The sequence below is a fragment of the Notothenia rossii genome (assembly GCF_949606895.1).
Source record: "Notothenia rossii genome assembly, chromosome: 4".
NCBI classification, from domain to species: Eukaryota; Metazoa; Chordata; class Actinopteri; order Perciformes; family Nototheniidae; genus Notothenia; species Notothenia rossii.
The window spans coordinates 55,785,557-55,811,928 of NC_136902.1; the positions used below are offsets into that span (position 1 = coordinate 55,785,557).

At 39.6% G+C, this 26,372-nt stretch overlaps 2 protein-coding genes across 3 annotated transcripts in view; one reads left to right on the forward strand and one right to left on the reverse strand.

The window, feature by feature from the left end:
- The first annotated feature begins 1,346 nt into the window (after positions 1-1,346).
- sertad3 (SERTA domain containing 3) lies at positions 1,347-5,245 on the forward strand. Its single transcript, XM_079677053.1, has 2 exons — positions 1,347-1,883; positions 2,354-5,245. Exon 2 carries the CDS (start codon positions 2,361-2,363, stop codon positions 3,372-3,374), a length of 1,014 nt encoding a protein of 337 aa, XP_079533179.1. The 5' UTR covers positions 1,347-1,883; positions 2,354-2,360; the 3' UTR covers positions 3,375-5,245.
- Positions 5,246-6,854: 1,609 nt separating this feature from the next.
- kcnk6 (potassium channel, subfamily K, member 6) overlaps positions 6,855-26,372 on the reverse strand; it is a 63,846-nt gene continuing 44,328 nt past the window's right edge. Inside the window, exons 3-4 of one of the 2 annotated variants that reach the window (XM_079675517.1) lie at positions 14,654-14,810; positions 6,855-8,151 (exon numbers count right to left, since the gene is read on the reverse strand). In XM_079675517.1, the coding sequence (XP_079531643.1) occupies positions 7,911-8,151; positions 14,654-14,810 (398 nt within the window). In that variant the 3' untranslated portion in view covers positions 6,855-7,910. The remainder of the gene's footprint in view (positions 8,152-14,653; positions 14,811-26,372) is intronic. The other variant, XM_079675518.1, reaches the window with a different exon arrangement.

Sequence of the window (26,372 nt, forward strand, 5' to 3'; positions counted from 1 at the left end):
TTCACAATTCTCAAAATGTTCCCATTAATTTGCTGAAGGTGAACGTTAAACTGTGCTCAGTTTAATTCTGAGTTTAACATGCGCACGTGCAAGCTTGATTTATGACATCTCGTCTAGTTTGGAGTTTGCATGTGAATACTTGTAGCGAAAGCTCACTAGCTAAATACTTAACAGTGTAGGAGACATCTTGTGTCCAACACTTAACCTTTTGAAAGTAAATTCAATTTGAATAACCATTTTCTGGATTTTTCTATAAGGGAAAATAAATATCTTGCAAGGAGGAAATAATAAAAGCTAATGGAGGTGTTCTTTAGCACCACACAGACATAAGTAAGGAGAGCAGAGAAGCGGAAACAAATACATCATAATTACAGGTATACAAGACAATAAAATGTGTTAAATTAGAAACACATAAAAAAGACAAAGTGTCAAAGTAAAAGTGACAATAGCAGCCAGTCAGCAAGTCTACAAACACTGTACGCCAGAATGATATGTAAGTGATACTGTGTTAATACAGCAACATAATATAAATATATTATCTACAACAATATAGTAAAACAGTACAACATGTTAACATAATACAAGATGTAATATAAGGGCCAATGTAATATAATAGTATAATATAATGAAGTCTGACAAATCGGACACCTGTTATTGTAACAGTGTGATTATACTGTATGTATTTCTTTACTGTTGTGTTTTTATTAGGCATGTCATTACATATCAACACAGAAAACCCTCTTTATTGTGGCATTGCCTATAGGCGACTGATTTTATTTTTGGAAGAGTACAGGAAGTTGTTTTATTTTGTCAACTTGTTTTTCTCCGTCGTCCAACACACGGGCCGAGGTGGAGCTAAAGCTGTTTTTTTTTTTTTGTAAGTTGACTGGTTCTTTAGGTGGCGTAATGGTGGAATTTAAATCGAAACAGTAAACTTTGACAGATTGAAAGTTTACTTCAGACGAGTTGTGTCCATAGAAAAACCTCCCTGGCGAATGTTGCTCCCAGGTAAATAACACAGTCTCTGAAATAGGTTTTGGTCAATAGTATATTTTATTATAGTTAAACAAAGACTTTCTGTGGAAGTGTACATTTCAGGATCCACACTTTTAAATTTTTTATTTTTGCTTTGTCTTTATTTGTATTTAAATGTCAGTGAATTGTGTGCATTTTAAATGATATCTTCTAGTTTCGATTTATGACCGGACCAGTAGTCTAATATCCTCGAAGACGTTTTCCTTTTTTATTACAGTAACTTTAATACAAACGTGAAATAACACGAGACAATTAGAACCCATATTTTTATGTAACTCTTAGTGTTTTACAAACAAATTGTCATGCTTTGTACAAAAAGACAATATGTGGATGGACATCCTCCTGTCGGTGATGTAATCATTAAGGAATTAGTACAATGCAATGAAGATTACATAATAACAAGCTTGACTTTCCGGTATGGGCGGAAATTAATCAGTGAATTGCCATCTGTACATATTTTGCGAAGTGTATTATTATCATAATGTCTCATAAACAGTTACAAGTGTTTGTAACGTGGAATTATACTGATTGAATGTAACGTACATAAACTACCCACAATGCCTTTCGGAACATCCAACCCCCAACTGGAATGCTTTTGGTGTGAAACTCACTCTGCTCAAATCACAGGCGGGAGAACACCGAAGCAGTCGGCTGAAGTGAAACTGTAGTGTTAAGAGTTCGAAACTGAAAGTTTTAATAGTTTATAGCTACCGACTTTTTCCTAATGAGACGGGAAACTGTGTTTGGGTCGAAGAGGAGGCGGGAAAACGACATAACAAACAGAAACAATAACGGTATCCACTACTAAACCTTACGGTACTGGAGAGGGACGAGGAGTGATTCAACAGGTCTGTTTGCTACATGTATGACTAACTTTCAGTTTTTGTAATGTTTAATGACAGAACAAGCCCAGTTTTTAAAATAGTTAACTCGTGTTGTGTCTGTTATCACGTTTGTTGCTTTTCAATGGCCTTGGGCGAGAAGGGCTCCGTTTCCCTCCTGAACCGACAATGCTAACAACCCCCAACCCGCATATAACTCTAGCTAACTGAGACTAAGCTCGTGTTCACAGAAAACTTCTACGCATTACATTATCCCTCTATGTATCACGGTTATTTAATTTAAGCGTATTATAATGTTTTCAAGATATATCTAAAATGTTTACAGTATTAACGACATGCAATTAGTTGCATTCAGCTACATTTGAATAATCACAAAACAGTAAATCCGTTTAAATACAGAGGAAATTGTATGTTATTTACTTGTAAATGTTTGGTAGCAATACTGTCCACTAAACCGTTTATGCCTTCCTCCACAGTATAAAGATGATCATGAAGGGGCAGAAGCGAAAACACCCACCAGAGGAGGTGGAGGTCTCAGACAGGAGCAGCCCAATGTGGGAGAGCCAGCGCCAGTTAGTGTTCTCAGTTTCCCTGAACAAGTATCATCATGGCCAGGAGCTGCCTGAGCCCAGCCTGCGGAGGTCCGTCCTTATCGCCAACACCTTGCGGCAGGTCAGCCTGGAAGCTTTTGCAGCGCCCTCTGTGGACATGGAGGTGTCACCACCACCCTGTAGCTCTTCATCTGCACTTCACAAGAGTGTTGTCACCGCAAAACAGCACCCCGCAGAGATGTTTTCTAACAGCCACTCGGCTCTTGTAAGTTGCCCTACGGTTACTTTAAATGACTTGTCATATTGTGTTCCTGCATCAAATGCCCCTCTGTCTTTAAAAGATGAAGATGAGGACTGGGGATCCTTGTCCAAGGATTCTGATTTTTCCCTTTCAGCTGCCATCTCATCCATCCTCACTGCACTGGACTCTACCATTGATAGTTGCTCCCAGGCAGCTCCCCGGACGCCTCTCAGGTCCTTGGAGAACCTGTCGGCGCCCTCTGATGGAGGTGTGGCGTGGGTGAAGCAGGGACTCAGAGGCTATGGTGGAGGCTGGGAGCAGCAGGAAGAGGGGAGGGAGTGGGAGAGCAGCACAGAGCTGATGAGGTGCAGCTACCTCAGTGAGCTCACTGTGGAGGACCTGTTCCAGGATATAGACACATCCCTGCTGGAGAGGGACATGGAAGTTCTTGGGCTTATAGGCAGTGGAGGTGGATGCCCGACTGGGGATGACCTTTTACGGTATCTGCCACCTTTCTCCTCCTCCCCCTCACACCCCTTCTCCCTTTCTCTCAACCAGAATCTGAAGTGCCTGCCTTCGCTCTCCTCATTCGGCCCGTTGTCCTCCTCTCTACCTTCCCTTTCGTCGCCACACTTCTCGAGTCAGAATCATGTGAGAGAAGGACTGGATCTGGAGCATCTGATGGAGATCCTGGTGGAGTCCTGATCGCCTCGTGATTCTGCAAATAAATAGCCTGAACAGCATTCACTAAGTTAGTGAACAGTGAACTGAAAGGCAAAGAGACTGAATTATCAAACAAATCAAATATTCACTTTGTTTTTATATATTCCTCAATGAAAAGTGTATAATGGGTTTTAGAATGTAGTTAGAATTTGAAACGGTTGGCGTCTAAGACAGGAAAAGCTAAAATTGGGCTAGCATGAAGATTAGCTGTGAAGCATCTGGCAGCTTTTTGTAAAACATAAAGCGTTAGTGTTTCACTGGCAAAAATGGAGGTCAAGTCACGGTGAAAACTATGTGGGCAGTAAACCAGATAAGGCTGTTTTTTAATGAGTCAGCTTATAAGGAACGGCTGAAAAGCATTTTACTACAGTGTCCAGTGTGACTAAGTTAATAGGAACTAGGGAGGGGAAGGGAGGTGTCAGATTATATAACAGGATTTATACAGCAAATAAGAAGATGTAAGAGGAACATAACAGAACATTTGTCAAATGTATCACAGCTTCGAGTAAAACTGAGTTCACATTGAACATCCTGGTTTACCTAGAGTAGGGGAAAAAATCAGTAACCATTACAGTTACTGTTGTTGTGAACAGTGGACTGAACACATGAGATAAATCCCTTATAACACGTGTACAATGTGAGAGGATGTGGTGAGGCTGGTATTCGAAGGAGAATAACTGATACACTAGTATATTATGGTTCAAACTTCTATGAAGAAACATTTTAGCCTCATATTTATCACTGAGATCGAACAGGGGGCCCGGTATCAGGTGCTAAGAGATGAGGTCAGGATTTTAAGAATAGCAGCGCCCAGAAAATTTGAGTTTTATTCAGAAGAAATCCACAAGAACTGGTATTTTCTTTTCAATGTGTATAATTATTTAAGGTTATTGTTAACTTTGAGATTCTTCTTTGTATCCATCAGTTCATTATCAGTTACACTTCACCAACCGGAGGTAAAGTATATTTTCATGTATCCTATTTTAGCAGTAAAGAATAATGCTCAGTGAAAATCTCCTGCCTCTCTACCAGCGGACTGTTCAACAGATGTTTCTATTCAAATAGCTTTACAGTACTCTGTGCTAACACATTGTCATGGATTCAATGTAGCAGTTCAGAGCCACTGTGTCACAACCACTACACAGATTCTGTTGTACAGATGTGATATTACTGATCCGTCCTCCTGGGTGTGGAGCAGCACGCTGTTAGCCATGTTGGCTGATGGAGTGTAGGTGGTGCTGCCTGACAGCCTGTGAACACTGGTTTACCATTAGGTCAGTTTAGGGGGGTCCACTCGTGTTGTCTGGTTTATATCTGAATTCTTGCACTTTTGTAAATCTATTTAGCAGTGGTAAAACTAAACCTAATAATTAATTTGAACCCGTGAAGTGAAGCCCAATGTTATGTTAATTCTTTCAAAGAAAACCACTTTGGTCAGGTGTTTTGAACTGCATCGTAACAGTTGATCCAGCATGTAATCCATCTCTGTTGAAATGGTAAATAATGATAAATAGTTTGGGAACACATGATACCTTTCTGTCCGGCGTTTGTACTTTGATCCTGTTTTAGATCAGTTGCTTTTTTGAGTACCTGGACTGCAGTCTATTTATAAATGGAGTATTTGTGAACAAGATGAGTTATGTCGTTCCATATTTTTCTATTTTCTAATGGTTTATTAATGTACAGTCATGGCAGTTATTTTATTGACTTGTATTTTCTCTATGAATATTTGAATGGTTATGTTTAATTGAGGGCAGAATGCCTGGACACTATGTATTTACGGTAGATGTAATTTTTATAAATGCAAATGCTGTTTAACTATACTGATATTTTGAATAAAATGTGAAATGAAACCATGCTGTATTTTCATTCTTTACATGAAGTACACTAACTTTAAGGCAGAGGTTTGACATGTTGGTTGAAAGCAAACTGCATTCTGTGAATGGAACTCTAATTGCAGTATTTTCACTTATGGCCCCGGAGGAATCTGCAGTATTTATTTTGCTAAGGAGAAAAGATGCAACGTTTAAAACAATGACGACTCCTTCAATCTTATTTGAAGCTTTAATATTCTGAAACATTGAGTTCAATTCCTTTTTCAATTTAGAATCACAACAGTCGGAGCATACCATTTTGTATCTCCAACCAGAGATGTTTTTGATTAAATGCACTGAATAAGAAACAGAACCACTGTTTGATTCTTTCATTAGACTTACATTTAAGACATTTCAAAAATGTGAAAATCACTTGCACACTTGTGTAATGTATATATTTGTATTAACTTATGTATATTACGTATCTTGCATTTTTTATAATTACGAATCTATTTCTACTGTTGATATATATTTAGAGTGAATGCTGTTTCCAGCAATCTTTATTCTTTCCACTTATTTCAGCCAATACTTTGATTCTCCATAACTTCAGCCACAGAAACCATTCAAATGTTAAACTATTCAGCCTTTTCAGGAATCGATGGGAAAACTTCAACTTTGAAAAAATGTTATACTTTTGGAAATATTCAGCTTTTTAAACTCTTTTTTTAACATGGAAGTCAATGGGACGACTCTTCAATTTTTTTTTTGATAGAAGCCATAGTTTTTGAACAGGTGGCAAAATTGTCAGATATAATCCTCAATGTATTCTTAATGACACTCAGTGCTGCAGCTGGTAACCATGGTGTTGCTGGGCAGATTGAAAGCTTTGATCTCTGGGCTCACACGTGCTATGATTAGGTGCTCAGCACAGAAACAAACACTGACAAACACACTGGACTTTAACAGACTGTTTCAGCCTTTTCTTTTCTGTCTGATGGAGACTTCATACTGACTTCAACAGGTTCCACATGTTATACATTATTGGTGACGTATGGTTTGTCAAAAAGTTTGCAGTCAAAATATTCTGCTGCTTTCCCAAGCCTTTTCACTTTCTTTTCTCTTAATACACATTCATTCACTACTACTTACATCTGATATTTAAATCCTTCAGCCTATTTTCAGCTGCAGAAACCATTCAACTATTACATTATTCAGCTATGTCGGGACATCAAGGCTATACATGTTGTTTATACCTTTTCTTTTAAATATTAAGCTTTTTCTGCATTTGTGTAGCTAAAAGCAGCTACCATATTCAGCTTTTTCTGCATTTTCAGCTAAATTCAGCCACAAATGTTCACCGTTTACAGCATTCGCATGCATTCATCATTTCATTCTATTTTTATTTAATTTGTGTGAATGCCTTGTTAACAGGCTGCTGTGATAAAACAATTTCCCAATTTAGGATCAACTAAGTATATCTAAAATAATAATCTAATCTAATTCTGCTCTCAGAGCACTTATCAGTGAGCAAAGCAAGGGACTGTTACAATACTTCAGATAATGCGTGACTGAACAACAAATAACATTTTTGAATGAGAACTATGAGTGCATGCCTATGAGAAAAACAGAACAAAACATGACAACCTAACACAGGCAAAAAGTATTTTTAATTTACATCAACAGTGAATATATGTTAAACTACTATACGACTTAACATCTATATACACCAACAAAAACTTTTTATTTTTTTACAACTTATTTCACAGTATCAGGATATACTTAGCCTTCTCATTCAACGACAACCTCGATGGTAAGAACAATAACAGACATGAACATTAGAGTGCATTTCAAGTGTTCATGATCTCTAAATCACACAGAAATATGTTTTTGGTTTTCCATTGAAATTAATTACTTCCTGCATCGCCACAATGAAACAAAGGTTAGTCTTGTCTTTCTTTTCCAACCCTTTAGTATGACTCCTATAGTAACATGTTGTGCTTCATACCTGTAAACAGCAGGGGGCAGCACCATAAAGGAGGACAGTGTTGGCTGAGGGTTCTGTACCAAGGCTGTGCCTTACTTCTTCCACACAGGAAGTCTGGTCCAACACATCCTCAGCATTTTCAAATGCTCAGTTCAGGACCACATTGGAAGATGAGTTCAAGTGGTGCAAAAGTGAGTAAGGACAATCCTTTTTCTGCACAACTGGACTGCTGGAGGTGATAATGTGCATACATTAAATATAAAAAGGGTAGGAGCTAGACAATGAAATAAAAACAAATGAAGGAAAAGGTGTTAAAGCACTGTTAGCAAACCTGTGACACATAAAACAAAGTGACAGAAATGCATGCAAAGGATCTGAAAACAATAAACCATTAGTCCAAAAGTGAATGTGTGTTCCTGAGGCTGTGAACGCAGCAGCAAAACCCTTACAGTGAACGCACCACAGTTACAGCGGTGTGGAGGAGGAAAAGGAACAATTGTTACCACATATTTTATCCTAGGCAGGGTAACGTAGTCAGGATAGTCCTTTCATACTTCCAGAGAGCGCTGTGGTTACCACTCACAAAGGCTGCATCTTAAAACTCATCTCAATTCCTCATCATCATGCTGTCCTTTTGGGTTGTTTTAAACAAAGAAGTCATATTTCAGATTCAGCCGACAGTCTGCGTGCCAGAGGTAGAGTTTTCTTTTCTCCCCTGCCTCAGCCTATCCAGTGTTCATGGTGTTGTAGGAGGGCTGGGAGCCCGGCTCCAGGGGCTTTGTGGCCTCCTTCTCCGTCAGGTCTTTGGGTCCGACCTCCACCATGGGCTCCCTGTCCTCCTCCAGGTCGGACTCCTCGCAGCGCGGCAGCTGCAGGAAGGTGGTCAGGCCGTGCAGGTCGGCCATCTTGTGGAAGGTGCGCAGCAGCAGGAACATCATCATCAGACCCACGAACAGGTAGACTGGGGGGGGAATGATAAGAAAGTTTAGAAAAAAAAAGATTATGTGGGAAAAAAGCTAAACAGTTGTTCTGCTCCATTTAAAATTCATTTATGTAAGGAGTTTTTTCAGATTGTAATACTTTGTACGCATGTATGTATTTGAATGAACAAAGTAAAAAAGGAAAGTCCAGGTAAACAGTGAATTGACAAAACCGTAGTGAAAAGCTAGACATTTTTTTTGCTTTTTCAAAAATGTTTTTCATTGCATGGCCTCAGATCTACTTCACATAGTAAACAAGTCTCTTCACTCAGGTGTTTATCCACCAGCCCTGAAAACAGCAGTTATCAAACCGCTCTTAAAAAATAATAATCTAGATGCTTTAGTTATGAACAATTACAGGCCCATATCAAACATGCCATTTCTAGGTAAAATCATTGAATAAGTTGTTTTTCAACAGTTGAGTAATTTCTTGCATTTAAATAACTGTTTCGATGTGTTCCAGTCAGGCTTTCGACCAAACCACAGCACTGAGACTGCTCTTGTAAAGGTCTTCAATGACATCCACTTAAACACAGACAGTGGCAGAACTTCAGTGTTAGTATTATTAGATCTCAGCGCTGCGTTTAACACTGTTGACCACAAAATATTACTATACCGACTGGAAAACTGGGTGGGACTTTTGGCAACAGTTCTAAATTGGTTTGAATCCTACTTAAAGGACAGAAAAAACTTTGTTTCTATAGGTAAATACACATCTGAGTTCACAAATATGACATGTGGGGTACCTCAAGGCTCCATCTTGGGGCCTCTTCTCTTTAACATCTACATGCTACCACTGGCTCAGATAATGAAAATCAACCAAATAAGTTACCATAGCTATGCGGATGACACACACAACCATTTCACCAGGAGACTATGCTCCAATTCAAACACTGAGTAAGTGCATTGAACAAATCAATGACTGGATGTGTCAGAACTTTCTCCAATCAAACAAAGATAAAACTGAGGTAATGTGTTTTGGACATATAAAAGTTAGCGCTCAGCTTCAGTCTGCAATGTTCAAAACAACAGATTAAGCCAGAACTCTAGGTGTAGTCATGGACTCGGACCTGAGTTTCAACAGTCACATTAAAACAGTTACTAAATCAGCCTACTATCACCTAAAGAACATATCTAGGATTAAAAGACTAATGTCAAAGCAGGATTTGGAAAAACTTGTCCATGCTTTTATCTTCAGTAGACTCGACTACTGTAATAGTGTCTTTACAGGTCTCACTAAAACATCTATTAGAAGGCTGCAGCTAATTCAGAATGCTGCTGCTCGAGTCCTCACCAATGGCGCATTTCCACCGCAGGCCTCGCTTGGTTTGGTTAGGCCTTATTAGGCCCGGCTCACTTTAATGCTGCACTTCCATTACAGTTTAGGAGCTGCTGCAGTAACTATAGTAACGCAGTGTAGGCGGAGCCGTGTCATCATCTTCAATGAGCAAAAAACAACATCAGCCGTTAGGTGTTAGCACTCAAGCTCCTCATATCTGTTCAGTAACTAGACAAAAATTAAACAAGTACAAACCACCGACTGTCTGTGTCATGGCGAATACAGTCGCTGGTTTATTTATGTCTGTATAGGCCGTTGTGAGTGTGGACGGTCGGAGCATATAGCTTATTGCGTTAGCTTAGCCGATCACCATTTACACAACAAATCAAGTTTTATTTATATAGCACATTTTAAACGATTTTTGGTCAAGCCAAAGTGCTGTACATATAATACAAATAACTTACAGTAAAGACACTTTACAGCAAATACAACAGCACAGTTTGTGCAGAATATCAGTATGAGAAAACGACACCCTCTGTCCTTAGACCCTGTTAGAAATTAAAATCAATGTTTTAATGGGGAAATGTAGTTTAAACATGCCGTCAGTTTTAATGCTCTTTTATACTGAAAAACCAGAAATTCTTGTGCACAAGCAGTTAAGCTTTTATTCTGAAAATCCTTCATCTACGGTTAGCATTTAGCATGTGGCTAATATACGATTTCCTGAAGAGGTGAATTTAGTAGCGAAATGATATGGAGTGGTGCAAACCGAAGCCTACTGACTTAACACTACAACTATAGATGTCGAGATACTACCATGCTGAATATTAAATGAAGGTACAGTTTATTTGAATACATTATTGTTTACAGACGAGAGTAGCATGTGACAACATCCGGAATGACCGGAAATCAAACGAGCCGAGAAGTATTTTTTAGAGTATTGATTACAGCGTTTAGAATGTGTTAAATGAAAAGTGATGAAAGAGAATATGAGGAGAAAAGGCGTGTTAAGCATATATTGGATGTGAAAAGAACCAATCCTCTGTTTAAATGCAATAACGGACATTGGAGACGAGGCGAGCCGGCTGGCGGGGAGGAGCCAGCAGAGGATATATAACAGCACAGGAGGAGAGATCCATTCTCTTCTCTTCCCTATCGAGGAGCGGATCACAGCTGTTTGTCTGACTGAACAATATCATGCTTGTGACCAACCCGCGCCTTTTTTAATTAAAGTACCCAATTGAACTTTCACAGAGACTCCATTTAGTCTCCTTTTAAAGCTTCTCTCCTGGTCGGGAGAATAACGAACACGGTTAACAATCTGGTGAATTCCCTGACGTGATCCCGCTGACCGAGGAGAGAAAACCAACCGGCTGTTTCCTGGAGACACTTGCAGCCATTCGACACACAAGAGCTCAAATCAATCGGTAAGAAGATGCCTGTTATGACAAAGATTCTTCACTTGTTAAACTAGGCAAAGTTAGATTTGTGTGTTTGACGGCAGCCGGCTGATCCTGAAAATAGCTGTGCATTTTAATGTTAAAACAACCCAAATTGATAAAATAATCACTCTAAAACCACGAGGCGTTGTTTTGTCACAAGCAGGGTGAGTTCACACTTTCTTTTGTTCCATTAACCCTGCATGCTATTAACCACGTGTGGGTGTTGAATTTTAAATATATAGTGTGTGGACATTGTACTTCGGATAGGTGCCTTGCTGCTTTCACATAGGTGTCTCTTGTTACGTTAATAGTTAGTTAGCCTATGACGTAAGGGTATATAGCCCATTTGACGATTTTTGTTAAGATCTGGAGACATAGCGAATCGGTTAAGGGCCGAGTAAGTGAAAACCAGCGGGGCATAGTGAATCAACTCAGGGTTAAGACCGAAGTCAGTGCTTTAAAGAAAGTCCTTTTCAAGAAAGGCTTGGTTAAGGTCTAAGCCTTTATCAGTGGTTAAAACTGTTCTGTTTAAAAAAAGATATTGCGGGTGGGTTACGGTAATCGGAATTACAACAGCAGTGCAGTAATAAGACGACGGTCTATTATCAGTGGCTGATAGGTCTCCATATTGGTCCCGGTTTGGCGTGTCCAAATAGCAACAGTTAACCATAGTCGACTATAAAGTCAAATATTACGTGAACAGGTTTATAGCTAGTGCGTAAGGGTCCCTAACTTTAAGTGATGATATCAATAAGATAAAGCCCATTTTTTCATAGTAAACTAGATAGAAATGTTGTTATTTTAAACTAAGCGTTGTTTTGGCTTGGATTTGAGGGTTTATAATACCACACCAGTGGTTTACTTTGTTACGGTTCGTTTAAAGATCACCTCGTCATTGTTTAAACTCCCACCTGAGAGCCGCATGGACAAATCTCTTTGTCTACAGGTCAGAGTGCGAAATAATCGGGTGCCATCTTGTTTACACCCCACATGTGGAAAAACAAAGACAGGGCAATCGCCATTTCGTGAAATGCAAATTCAATTTGCTCCTTTTGCTTTGAATTTGCACTTACACAGAGCATCCACCAATTAGAAGTAGCAGAGTAGAACATTTAGCAGACTATTTTTGTAATTATGAGAAGGATTCAGATTACAAGTGATGTTGTTCCCCCACACAGAAAACTATTGTGTCCACACAACTAGTGAGGTCAAGAAGACGGGCTTCCACCCAAAATATGCAAGGGGCGGCGATACACCTGACGTGAAGCTGTCCAGACCTGAAAACAGAAACTCGATTCTGCTGTGGTGAAGTCTGGCTACAAAGGGAGGTGTCCGATAGGGTCGCTTGTCTCAAACCAGTGAAGAAGTCAACAAGAACCCAGCTGAACTAGAGAGTGACTGTTAGTGGGAGAACTGTGACGGAGCGACAGAGACTGGCCCAACATTTTCCAGCCAGTACATAGATAGACCCCGTCAGAAGACCGGGGCTGTGTTTAAAGGGGAACTTCATTTATTCTTAGCCAGAAGTGCAGTTTTTAATCAAACAATTATGTGATTTATGGAGTCAGATTACATTTTTCTCATAAACACAATTTTATAATCGGTCTGAAGTATCTGTTTTAAGGCATGAGCCCAGATTAAATAACATAACACTGATGAAGAAGTTGTAGGGTTTTTACAACAGTTTCAAGAATCAGTCTTTATTTATTTATTCTTGAGTAACTTTACTGATTTATAGTGTAGTGCGTAAGGCAATATCTCATTTGAGTGAGGGGCACCAGCCCTTCATGCAGGTCACCCTCTGTGAGAATAGTTCATATTTTCCTTCCAGTTTGGAGAATGATTATTTTATCATATGTTAGTTCAGCAGTGTCAACCAATCCTCTAATCCTAGAGTTATTGAGACGCATTAGCGACACCAGGGGTATTGTTTTTCGCAGCAACGATGATGCATAATACCATGACAAAAGCCATTATTGAAACAAGTAAACTATTAGAAGTGCTAATGGGAAATGTTTTGTGAATATGCATTTATGCCATCGGAAAGCCATACATCATATGATATTTTTGTACGCCTTGTGGGTACACGGAGAATTTATATTTATTTAATGCAACGTTATGGGTTTTACATGTCCTGTTCATAATAGGGTAATCATTGCAATATTAATTGAGCATTTTATGCTCAAAGGAGGGAGTGTCATGATTATACAGATATGTTGATTTCAGTGACGTAGTTAATAAATAATAACATGTAGTTGACAATAGGTCTCATAACAACAAGAGGTATGCCGAAGCTTGGGCCTTCTCCAAGGAGGGAGTGGTCCAGTTTTAGATATTAGACAAATAGAAGTGGATGAATATGTCAGAACTCTGAGTAATATTATGCAAGTTTTGTCTACACAGCAGGCTAGGAAAACTACAGAGATACCAGACGAGACACCAGAAGAGACTCCTGTTCGGCCAGGTGATTGGGTGAGGGTGAAGGTTCACAAAAGACAGTGGGCTCATCCCCGGTGGACGGAAGCGTGAAAGGTTGTAACAAACTTCACACGCGCTCCGGTTTAAAGGTAAAGAAAAAGGAGCAAATTGACACCACCTCACACATTGTCACCCTTCACTGGCGACTTCCAGAACATTATTGGGAGTTAGGACTGATTTGGCAGAGCTGGAACAAAACAATAAATAGAAATAAGATAAAGATAGAAACAGCTCAAAAGACAAATTGTCTATAGATTTTTATAGATTGTACATTAATGTGAAAACCTATTTTTTTGTTTTACATCTGAAAAAGAGTCTAATTTTTTGTATGTTATTTTTGTACTCATTATTTAAATTCTGTAACGGACACAACCAGGGATAAAATAGAGATGATGACGAGAACAAAGCCAAACCAATTGTGGGGTCCCCTAGGGATAAGAGTCAGAATAGCATTGTTGATTGTGCTCATTACACTTGGCACCTTTCTGGTTGGAAGGGGAGTACAATATCAAGTAAAACATGGAACCATTAGTTCACTCATAGAGAATGCCCACATCACTAACAAGACTCCAGCTGTGTTTCACAGACTTTCACTTATCCTCAGAGCCAAAAGATCAGCTGAGCAACAAGAGGAGGAGTTAGAAATACTCGGTCCCAAACAAGAGGCGGTTATAATCAAGATGATTCACCCCCCTATATGCAGTTCTTGTATCAAATGATGAGATGGGTTTAAGTGATCGGGATATGTAAGTGATGGGGATTTACAGATTAGGGGAATCTCTAAATACACTGGATCCATGTTTTAGTCTGTAGCAGAAACACCCCCTGTTAAGTTTATGAACAACCGACCGGTGACCTGAGTAGAATTATTGAAAATGATTACAGTTGAAACAGGCTACTAACCCAAAAGTACAGCTTTGTACGTACAAACTCTAGGAACAAAATTTCCTAGCAGACAGTGGCGACATTGCAGATATGTCCAGTCACCAAAGTTACTTATGTTCTAAATAACAGTGAGATTTAAAGTGATGGAGAAAATATGGAGACGTTCCTTTATAGTGTGTGAAATATGTGGTGCTTGAAACATCTAGGTATTTAAATTTATGGAAGAAAGTGGTTTCCTGAAAGAGTTAATTGGAGTAAACATGTTACAGTGGGTGAAAACAATGTTTAGGGATATGGTACAATTATTAGAAAACATAAACTGGGCTTAGATGACATTTAACATCAAAGAAAGATAGTATGGTTAGGAAAATAGAGTGGGAAAGATTGGATTTATTTTACCTCAGTGTGTTAGAATTAACTATAGATAATGCGTCCCAAGATCTCTCTCTCTCTATCTCTCCGCCTGTCAGAACGCTACGACCCCAACTTCCAAGCAGACAAAAGACCTCACCACGGAAGACTCCTCCTCCTCCATCGAACAGACAGAGAAGCAGAGCTGAAACAACAATGACAAGACTTTATCCAGAACCATCTCCACCTGAGGAATCCAGAACTACAGGTGACATAAAAAGGCACACTCTCATCGGTCCCCCACAGGACATGAAGTTCCAAGCTGAGCCACAAGATTTGGACACAAGAGCAGAGTGTGGGACATGAGAGCAGAATACGCCCTCCATGCAACAAAGTAGAGACTGTAAAGGAGGAGATGAAAAGCAAAGCAGTTGGGCCACTCAAAAGAGTTACAGCGGAAGGATCCAAGCGCAGATGGACTGAGGAGAAGGTGAACGGAGGAGAAGACAGGCCGGAGGAGTTGGCATGGTCCGGCAGAACGTGAGGGGGTCGTGGCTTGACAACCAGAGGGGGAGAGAAGGAAAACGGGAGTGAGTGAGTTTACACATAAACACACTTATTCACCAACGAGAAATACGTAAAGAAAAAGGTTTATTAGCCATGAATTAATCAATTGGTGAATTTATAAAGTAAGAAAGAGGAAACTATTAAATAACCCTAAAAACACACTGAGGGTAGAACATATTATTCAATCTTTTCATCATATGAACAAATTATTCTTTAAGAGTTTTTTTATTCATGTGTGAATTTGGGTAAGATTTAATTTGTTACAGTATAGACCTACAGTTTAAAGGGATGGTTTTAGTAACCACTCTATAAAAGCAGACAAATCTGTATTTGTATGGAAAATGTTAAAGGTAGAGCTAGTACCAAGCCAAAGATAGTATTCCAATCTAGAGTATTGATATCTCCATTGTAGCATGGTTATTACCTCAGGAGGGAAGATTAAGGTGGAAATAACAGTTGTTTTTTGTCCAAGATGTAGAGTTTTAAAAAGACAAAAGAGAGATTGCACATTTTAATTTAAAAAAAACTAATATAATTGGGAGTAATACATGGGGGGCCTTGGATCACTCATTGTGATGGTGCATATTTTACAACAAATATCGTTCAGGGAGAAGGGGTCGCTCGATCCACCCTGCAGATGTTTTAAATCTTACTTGCAGCTTCAGAGGGAGCGCACGGCACCAGAGTATGAGTTTTAAAAGACAAGCGCCACCAGCTCCTAAAGGTCATCCATTCAATCAGTGATGACCTGACTTTTAGAGATGTTATTTAAAGGAGAAACATATCTGCCATAGGTGTAAATTCCTGAATTGAACTGCAAACCATTAATGAAATGACTTCTGTTTTAAAGTTCTTGTTAAAGGAGGGAGTAATTATCACATGCTCTAGCACCCAAGGTTCCACACACTGTTAAAGGGGTTAGCATAGCTATTTAAGTAGACAAGAATTGAAAATAAATTAGTATAATGAGTTATTGATATTCCACCGGTTCTCACACCATTTCAGGGACTTTATCACTGCATTAGAACAGACCACCCAAAGGTACTGAGTAGGAACTTTTAAGTGATGAAACTCTACAACTGTTGTAACTGACCAAAATCTTCTCCCAGAAATGACTGTCTAGAATGCCGTACCCCAGAGTAGAACGTACCGATTGATCACGACGGCCCCTTCTAGAGAACATATTACTTTCATACCTTAAATGGTATGAAAGGAGGGAGGGTACATTTCTCATGAGGAGATAATTACAAATGCTAGCAGAACAAGACGACCAACCCCCGTATACAGATGTTGATGACAATGATGAGTTAGTTTAAATGATATGGATGTTCGGAGATGAGATTGATCAATGAATGTCCAGCTGATGTGATTCTTTACATTATGAAATCATGTGAAGAAGTGAGCAAAATAAAATGCTAAAATGGAGTGAATCCATTTCAATTTACTTTACACTATTCCAAGATAGTTTATTTTTATTTTTCAATTTACTTTGCCAATCCAAGATATTTTATTTTATTCTTTATTACTTTATACTATTCTAATATGGTGGATCTCATGTTGTAAAAATCATTGCTATTCTAAAATGGTTTGTTTCTTTTCACTTTGTAAAAACAAGTGCCTTAACACTGAGCGTGGTATGAGAACGGTTTCTGTGAAAGGAGGGACGAAGAAATGTTCTGATACCAAGCCATTGCTGCTATTTTGAAGAATGATATTGAATGTAAACACTAGAAGTTATGCACAAGGGAAAACTTTTATGTTTGAACACAGACAAGAATTTATTTTGTATTTTTGTAAAGCCGGCTGTAAAACCATTCCATTTGATTGTATGTTTGTTAATATGAGATATGTAATATGCAAAGTTCAGATGAATAACTCATTGATTTCAGTATTATACACACCTTTTAGGTGTGTAAGGAGGGACTGTTAGAAATTAAAATCAATGTTTTAATGGGGAAATGTAGTTTAAACATGCCGTCAGTTGTAATGCTCTTTTATACTGAAAAACCAGAAATTCTTGTGCACAAGCAGTTAAGCTTTTATTCTGAAAATCCTTCATCTACGGTTAGCATTTAGCATGTGGCTAATATACGATTTCCTGAAGAGGTGAATTTAGTAGCGAAATGATATGGAGTGGTGCAAACCGAAGCCTACTGACTTAACACTACAACTATAGATGTCGAGATACTACCATGCTGAATATTAAATGAAGGTACAGTTTATTTGAATACATTATTGTTTACAGACGAGAGTAGCATGTGACAACATCCGGAATGACCGGAAATCAAACGAGCCGAGAAGTATTTTTTAGAGTATTGATTACAGCGTTTAGAATGTGTTAAATGAAAAGTGATGAAAGAGAATATGAGGAGAAAAGGCGTGTTAAGCATATATTGGATGTGAAAAGAACCAATCCTCTGTTTAAATGCAATAACGGACATTGGAGACGAGGCGAGCCGGCTGGCGGGGAGGAGCCAGCAGAGGATATATAACAGCACCGGAGGAGAGATCCATTCTCTTCTCTTCCCTATCGAGGAGCGGATCACAGCTGTTTGTCTGACTGAACAATATCATGCTTGTGACCAACCCGCGCCTTTTTTAATTAAAGTACCCAATTGAACTTTCACAGAGACTCCATTTAGTCTCCTTTTAAAGCTTCTCTCCTGGTCGGGAGAATAACGAACACAGTTAACAACCCTCACATCGTACAATGAAAAACCTCCGGAGAAAAACCCACAGTTTAAAGGGGAAAATGGGAGAAAACCTCAGGGAGAGCAACAGAGGAGGGATCCCTCTCCCAGGACGGATAGACGTGCAATAGATGTCGTGTGTAAATCGAAGAGATAATACATTTTACAGCGTAGGTAGACCACCTTTTTGGAAATGCATGTGTCTATAATAATAAGATCACGCATTTTAAAAGGTTTTTCGCCTGCCGTCTGTCTGCAGACTTGTCAAAGCATTAATTCATGGTTTTTACTAACCGGTATCAGTATGTTGTTACTTCGGCATCATTTTGAAATGTGTATTACAATTAAGTCACGGTCAAATATATTCATCTTGTTGTAGTTGTAGCCCCCTTGACAGCGATTCTCTCTCTAGTTTAGCAAACTCAGCCCTGTTTATTGGCATCGATAGAACCACAATTTAGTCGGGCCAGAAAAAAGGTGAAAAAGTAGCCCCGGGCCAAAACTAGGCCAAGTGGAAGCGCAACCAAAAACGGGCCCCGCACGGCTCGGCACGCTTAAAGCGAGCTCCGCGCTGCAGTGGAAACGCGCCATAACACTAAGAAAGTGGATCACATCACTCCTGTTCTGAAGTCTTTACACTGGCTTCATCTGTGTCAAAGAATAGATTTCAAAATACTGCTTCTGACCTACTGCTAAATTATGAATCATCCAGATCTTTCAGGTCTTCAGGGACTGGTCAGCTTTCTGTCCCAAGAGTCATAACTAAACATGGTAAAGCAGCGTTCAGTTATTATGCTCCGAATATCTGGAACAAACTCCCAGAAACCTGCTGGTCCGCTGCAACTCTGACTACTTTTAAATCCAGACTAAAGACTTTTCTTTTTGCCGCTGCTTTTAATTGAACTATTAATATCTTAAACTGCACTGTAACTTTTATTCATTAATTTTTTCTTTTAATATTTATTTTTTATCTTTGCTTTTTAAATGACTGTTTTTAAATGCCATTTTCTTAATGTCTTTAATTTTTGTAAAGCACTTTGAATTGCCTTGTGTTGAAAGGTGCTATATAAATAAAGTTGGAGAAAAATACAGTGATTAAGAGAAACGATGCTTATCAGCTAAATGTTTGGCATCTTTGAATTGAAAATAAACAGAATTATGAGATAAATTTAAATTAATATTCTTTTTAAATGTCTGTTTTATTTGTGAAAATTGTTTAGAAAAAGACAGAAACTACAATGTTATTCTATGTCATGTCTGCTCCATTCAAGATTGCTTAAACTAGGAGCATGTGGACAATAAAGAGTTAAGGAATTAATGTCCAAGTTTGACTTATAACGGTCAGTAGACAGTGACTATTTGAGTAAACCCATTTCATCCAAAGAGGAAGACAAAAGTGCCTCAAGTTGTTTGTTATTTCTGCTCTCTTTCTCGTGTTTCCCTTCATGAAATGCCACGTGGTTTTCTTCAGTCACATGAATGCAACAAACTACTACACACAGAGCCCGGTCGTGGACAAAGGTCCCTCACTGTACTGCAGGACAACAACAGTGTAGGATTACAGCAGCTGCACAACATTACAGTTACTGTGGGAGGTGTACAGGAAGTGAGGAAGGGGAAATCCATCTGTAAAGTCGAAGCCACGTTAACAGTAAGCCTTAATGCAAGCTACCTGGAATTAGATTTAAAGAACAACAGATCACCTCCTTTTTATCACTTGTAATCCCTCTTCCCTCTGTGAAGCACTCATTCTAGTGAAAAACAGAACATGAGTTCAAGGATTTAGGCTGTCTAAACTCCGAACTACAATCTCAAAGTATTTGCCTCTTAGCAACACCAGAAATTATTTGCCGGAAAAGCCTCTAAAAAAGGTATTTTGAACTTTGCTTGGTCAATCTTATGTTAAGGGACTTTTAACATGGTTGTGCCCTTTTCATTGCAACACTTCAGGATCAGAATACATTTTATATGATGACAATGTAGGGATTATTGTTGAGAAATTATAGGAAACAAGAGTTTCAATGTTTAGTAGGATTTCCACTTCCTACCTCCTACAAAAGTGATGGCTGGTAACCGGTGAATCATATTATCAGAACACAAAAACACTTATGAGAAGTTGGCTATCATTACCACTACAGTGGGGAATGTGCATGTACAGGAATGCATTTATTCACATATGATCTGATTGAGCACTTCAGTCTGGGAAACATCAGTTTCATGAGAAGGCCACACTTTACTAATCCCTAATCACTAATCCTGCAGTAGCGCCTGGGTTAATGTGACTCTACATCATCATTATATAATACAGCCTGAGGTATGAGAAAACAACATGGCTGCACTGTGTGAACTGCCAGGCCTTACTGAAGTCAAGGGATTATCCAAGGACACAGACGGAGCAAAATACAGCAACTTTCTGTGCGAACATTACATCTGAATTGGGATTTCCCAAATGTAGGTCCATTCAGGAAGAAGTGTAGCAGAGACATACTTAACCCTTTGGAGTCCTGGGCTAATTTGGCTGTTTTCGCATACTTTTGATTTGTCTTACTAAACCCCATTAAGAAATGTTTGGCATGTCAATGTTTGGTATCTTTCTTTGAAGGACAACCTCACCTATATAACCTGATAGTTAATTCTTTCATTTTGAGATACTATATGAACATTTTGGACCCAAAATCACAAAAAAACGTAAAAACAGATTTTGAAAATGATATTATTTTTCATATAGGTAACACAAACATACACAACGAAACCATTTTAAAGCTGGAAATATATACATGGGATGTCACTATGATAATGTGAAAGTTTTATGAACAAATAACAGGTGTATCCATAGGCTTTTTTTCCTAATTTCTCAAGTTCTGTCAACAGTGACACAGTAGGCACAACAAAACATTTAAAAGCTAAATAATGTACATGGGATATCCTTCTGATAAGGCAAAAGTGTTATTATAAATATAATACAAATATATATATATATATATATATATATATATATACACATTATGTACAAAAATCAGTTTTTTCTGTCTTTATCTGTGCCACGCTTCAAAGCAGTTTGTCAACTACGACACAGGGCAACATCACAGGCTCCTCGTCCTCCTCCATGTCAAAAAACAAGCTCATAGCTTGACTCACGTTCAGTTGTCTTCATCATAGTTGAATCTTCAAAACTCTAAATCTATCTAACTATATCTAAATTCTCAATGTTTGTCTGTCACTTTACTTCAATCGCCGTCTCTCTTCGTCTCCCGCCGCCTCTCTTTGGTTCCCGCTGTCCCTCTTCGTCTCTTTTCGTCTTGCTTCGTATCACTCCGTTTACCTGATTACCTCACCCCCTCCCTGGTAAATACATCCTGTTGAGCAGGATCTACAGTTTCCAGTATTTTCCGTTTCGTAAAATAAAATAAGGCGAAGATATTAAAATATGTGCTTCCATTATTCATACTTTTGAAATATATTTGTATTAACTTTATATCATCGTATCTCCGTGTTTATTGGGTCTTTTTGCATGAAACAAAGACTGGCATATAGTTTCAAGCCAGTACTTTTGACAGATACACACGGCAATGTTGTCCGGACTGTTGTTTTTATGCGGCACTAGCTTGAACAGGTTGAATCGGTTGAAGATCACGTGACATAGACGCCAGCCTACGGAGCCCCTAAAGGGACATGAAAAAAAAAAAAAAAAAACAGAGAGAGAAAAAAAAAAGTCAGGATAACGGGTTAGTATCTCGTGCGTACGAGATACTTTCTCGAGCGCAAGACTAACGGCCCGTCTACACTACAGGCATGAAAAAATCTTGAAGCTGGGCGTGTCTGAAGCTTGGCGATTTTTTGCGAGCAACCAATCACATGAATCTCCCGCCCCCGACATACAAAGCAATAGCAATGTTAAAACGAAGTAAACTGGATATAAACTCTCCAAACAGGCGAAAAAACTATCAGTTTCACCCACTGTCTCTGCCACCTCCCTCCATGCCTGGTTCCTCCGGTTTGTATCCCGGTAAATAGTTCCGGTCGTAAAGAACCGGGTGATTTGCTACCGTAATATCTCGTTTGGAATATGAGGAAATGAACTGCGGTCTGGCTCTCCCAGCTTGCACGCGGTTTGATTGGCTGAGCTTGCACTGGCGGGATTTGCATAAACGGAATTTGATTGGCTGATGCCAAGCATCGAGCCTCAAAAGTTGAACATTGTTCAACTTTTGATGCCGATAGATGCTCGTGATGCTTGCAAAGCCATGCTCCCCACAATGCAGTTCGGCGAAGATTAAAAATCTTCTACGTCACCCCATTCAAGAGAATGGGCGAAGCGTTGAAAGCATTTTTTGATGCCTGTAGTGTAGACGTAGGGCCTACCGTTAGTATCTCGTGCGCACGAGATACTAACCCGTTATCCTGACTTTTTTTCGGGGAGAAAGTTATCGGTGCGCCAAGGAGGAAGTGAAGCGCACAGGACACAACCATTTCATTGCAGACTGTTATGTTTACGTGGGGAAATGACAGTGCATTATTTGAGATATATTTCGTACTCAGACTTCACTTTAAGGACATTTCGGCCAGGGGTGTGTGGTCACTCCAGGAGGCAGCGGGACGTGTAACTCAGAGAAGAGCAGCACCAGCGCTCAAAGAGCTTTTACGCACCGACTTCTGAGTTTACCTTCATTGAACAGCTATAAAGAGTGACCACAGGCCGTTTTAACCACACACACCTCTACACACACACACCGAACTGCCCGATTACTCCCCCTTTTATTAGTTTTATGAAGGAGATCGCCGGTCATCAGGACGCGTGATGGGCGGACTGGGACTAAAAATCAGTCCGGGAATCTCACCCTGCCCAGCCGACGTAAACGGTCAACGGGGGGGGGGGGGGGGGGGGGGGGCAGTCCGCCACTGGCTCTGTGTGTGTGTTCTGAGTGTTTGTTTCCCTATAAAAAAGCTGCGGGGGAAGCAGGTACTCTGCGAGTCATGGACATTAATTCATAGATCAAAGCAGACTGGTTTACAAACTCTCCTGTTTTGCCAATCCGGTGCTTAAACCAATAGCTCTACACCCCTGGCCGAAATGTCCATAAAATTAAGTCTGACTTCAAAATATAGTCTATCTCAAATAATGTATGCTCTGTCATTTCCCCACGTAAACATAACAGTCTGCAATGAAATGGTTGTCTAATGTGTGTTCCACTTCCTCCTTGGTGCATCGGTAACTTTCTCAAAAAAAATAAAGTCAGGAAAACTGAGTTGTTTCTCGTGCGTACGAGAAACGAATCCGTTTTCCTGACTTTATTTTTTTTCTCTCTCCATTTTTTTTTTCTCCCATGTCCCTTTAGGGGCTCCGTACCAGCCATTGCAATGAATGGTGAAAAAAAACGTAGGGATCCTACAATTTCAGAGGCGTTTTTGTAGAAATACTACGTCCTACGTTGTGGACCAACGTAGTTATTACACGTTTTTTTGTGAGACTGGGTTGGCATTTTAGTGTAAGCGGTTTATACATAATATAAATAATGCGGTGTGCTTCTTCTGTTGCTCTGCTATATAAGCTTGTCAGTGCAGACAAGATCAGGGATGGGAGTTTTGTGAAAGGAGGATTTAAGAACTGGCGAAAGGCAGGGGGAACATTTAGGGAGCATGAGAAGTCCCATCAACACCAAGCCCCCAGGAAGTGCGCCGCAATCAGATGAAAATATTCGTGGTGGCCAAACGGCGGTACTACACTTCCGTTTGGTTGCCAGGCCAGGAAACACTTTTCCCCATTGGCTTACATGGGGAAAGAGTGGTCTGTAAATCGTTGGATATCTTTTTTTAAACTAAATAAACTACTCAGTATGAACACTTGTATAGCCCTTATTAACAACATTCGTTCCTCAAGTTGTAATAATGTGCTAATAACGTTATTCTGAGAGTTATTTCCCTCTGCATTATGAACGCGCATCTAACCCACGGGACCGCGCCGCCCTGCACGTTCATGTTACGTGTCCCGACCAATCAGAGCACACTGTGCTCACAGGGAGGGTGGGGGCTGGAGCTATTTGAACTATTGGAGCTACAACGAGCCGTTAAAGGCAGAGAGTGAAATTCAGTGAATACACGTAGTTTACAGAGATGCTGTTTGAGAAACCAATGTGAGTTGCGTTTATCTTTACCCATGGATGCACAATAAGAACGGACCCATATCGTCTTACTGCCATCCCACGGAGTTGTAATTCATTATCATACTACATGGGCTGTATGATTAAATCTTGTACCATAAATGTTGTATTAAATAAAGTTAATATTACCGACGTTAGATTAACGTCCCTGTAGCTTCTTATTGCACTAGAAGCGTATTGCACTATATATATATATATATACACAGTGCAATCATTCTTTCATGCTAAATGAAGCTCTGTAGCTTGGATATCACTAGATCCTGTTACAGCGTAATATAAGTACATAACGATTGATGTGTACATTAGCATAATTACTAGCTAGCCGCTAGCTGCTAACTGCCGCCTCGTTAATATCAAATCCATCATAATAACAAATTATTACCATGCTGTCATGAACGTGCTGTGCTGTTACGTGTACGCAAATTGACGTGCTTGATGTGTGAACAAGCATTTTGGTTAAAGTTGCGCATGCCTATGAGCGCACATACGGGTACATCTCAGGCATGCCGGGTAATCTGTATCCAGTTCTTATTATACATCCATGGCGCCAATGAGCAACTCTCATAGGAATGAATGAGGCACCGCTTCCCACACTGTATCCAGTTCTTATTATACATCCATTATCAACACACAGTCGGTCAACAAACTGGCAACATTAAAACGAACACCGATGAATGCATTGCTCTCAAAATCTGTTGCTAAAGACCAAATGACTGCATTTGATATGACGTTATTATACAGGACCAAAGCCCCGAATGTTTTTTCTGTAGCCCCGGACAATTCTCCCTCAATAATATAATACATTAACTGTGCTTTACCTGAACCTCATCATGAGAGAACGGCAGAATTGTAATTTCCCGTGTTCATTGAATGCAACAGAGGCAAGACACCAGACCAACCAGAGAGTTGAATGGACCTGTGAGCTGTAACAATGTTTAAACTATCAGTCGGACTCAGAGTTTTTGAACATGAACATAAGAATTCTTTTTCTTAAAAAATACGACAATTCTCAAGTGTTGGCTCACAGAACAACCCCAGAGCCACCACTTGAGCCAGGTAAACAAGGTATGTAATGGCGCATTTACACTGCAGGCCTCGCTCTGTTTGGTTAGGCCTTATTAGGCCCGGCTCACTTTAATGCTGCGCTCACATTACAGTTTAGGAACTGGGGTAGTTACTATAGCAACGCAGTGTAGGCGGGGCGATCAGCTTTTTGGCGGGCGGAGCGACGCTGCATACAACTGCCGTGACGTCATCTTCAATGCGACACATCTCACAAAACAACAATGGAGGATGTGGAAGCCATCGTGTCCTTGCTTCTTGGTATGTGTTTTTTTCTTCTTAGGTTCACTGTTTTCAAAAATGCTGCAAGGTTCACTGTTTTCAAAAATGCTGCAAGCGTCCCTTAATATATGCGACACTAGGAATTAAGTCGCGCGAGAATTGTGACGATTCTCTCTGACCAATCAGCAGTCGTCACTAGTGTAGCATATTCCGCCCGGTTGTTGGCCCCGCTTGTTGGCCTCGATAGAACCACGATTTAGTCGGGCCAGAAAAAAGGTGAAAAAGTAGCCCCGGGCCAAAACTAGGCCAAGTGGAAGCGCAACCAAAAACGGGCCCCGCACGGCTCGGCACGCTTAAAGCGAGCTCCGTAGTGCAGTGTGAATGCGCCATTAATGCCAGTAGACTTCCAAGTTATGCGAACATGTAGCCTAAGCAAAACATAAATAACAGCTACGTATATCTAGCCAGAGATATTAAATAAACACTTTGTCATACAATCTAAATGTAATGTTTTTTAGCGTTACCTGGTGATTTCAAAGAAAGCTCTGGAAAATGTTGACTTCCTGTTCGACATGAAGCTAGAAGCTACCTTACAGTACACAGTTGATCCTGAGTCCTGTCAGTTAAAGTTTTTCATAGTTAGCTTTACTAAGCATCAACCTAGCACTGAAATATATGGATGTTATGTGACAGTATTTCTGAGAAAAAGTCAGCTGAAATGGTGGCATGCCTCTGCTTTACGTGCCGACAGCATGTTTGAACGTATTTGCAGCAGTACATGTGGCTGTGACTGACGTTGCTAATAATAACACCTGAATTTAAATGTGCAACCTCTTTTTGAGACAGATTTTTGCATGAAATTATAATTATTCTGAATGATATTCCTAATGACAGCTAGTTTCTATGTGAACATTATGAGATGGACAGCCAGAGAGAATACATTAAAAACAGTTATGAAATACTATATGACAAAACAAGAATAGAGTTTAAAAGGAGTGATTTGTAAAATATAAGAAAAAGAAAATCTGCTTACAGTTGTGTTTCATATGGGTGTTGAGAAATGTATCC

Excerpts from the sequence above, each read along its gene's own strand:
- sertad3 (XM_079677053.1), top strand. The coding sequence starts at position 2,361 with ATGATCATGAAGGGGCAGAAGCGAAAACACCCACCAGAGGAGGTGGAG.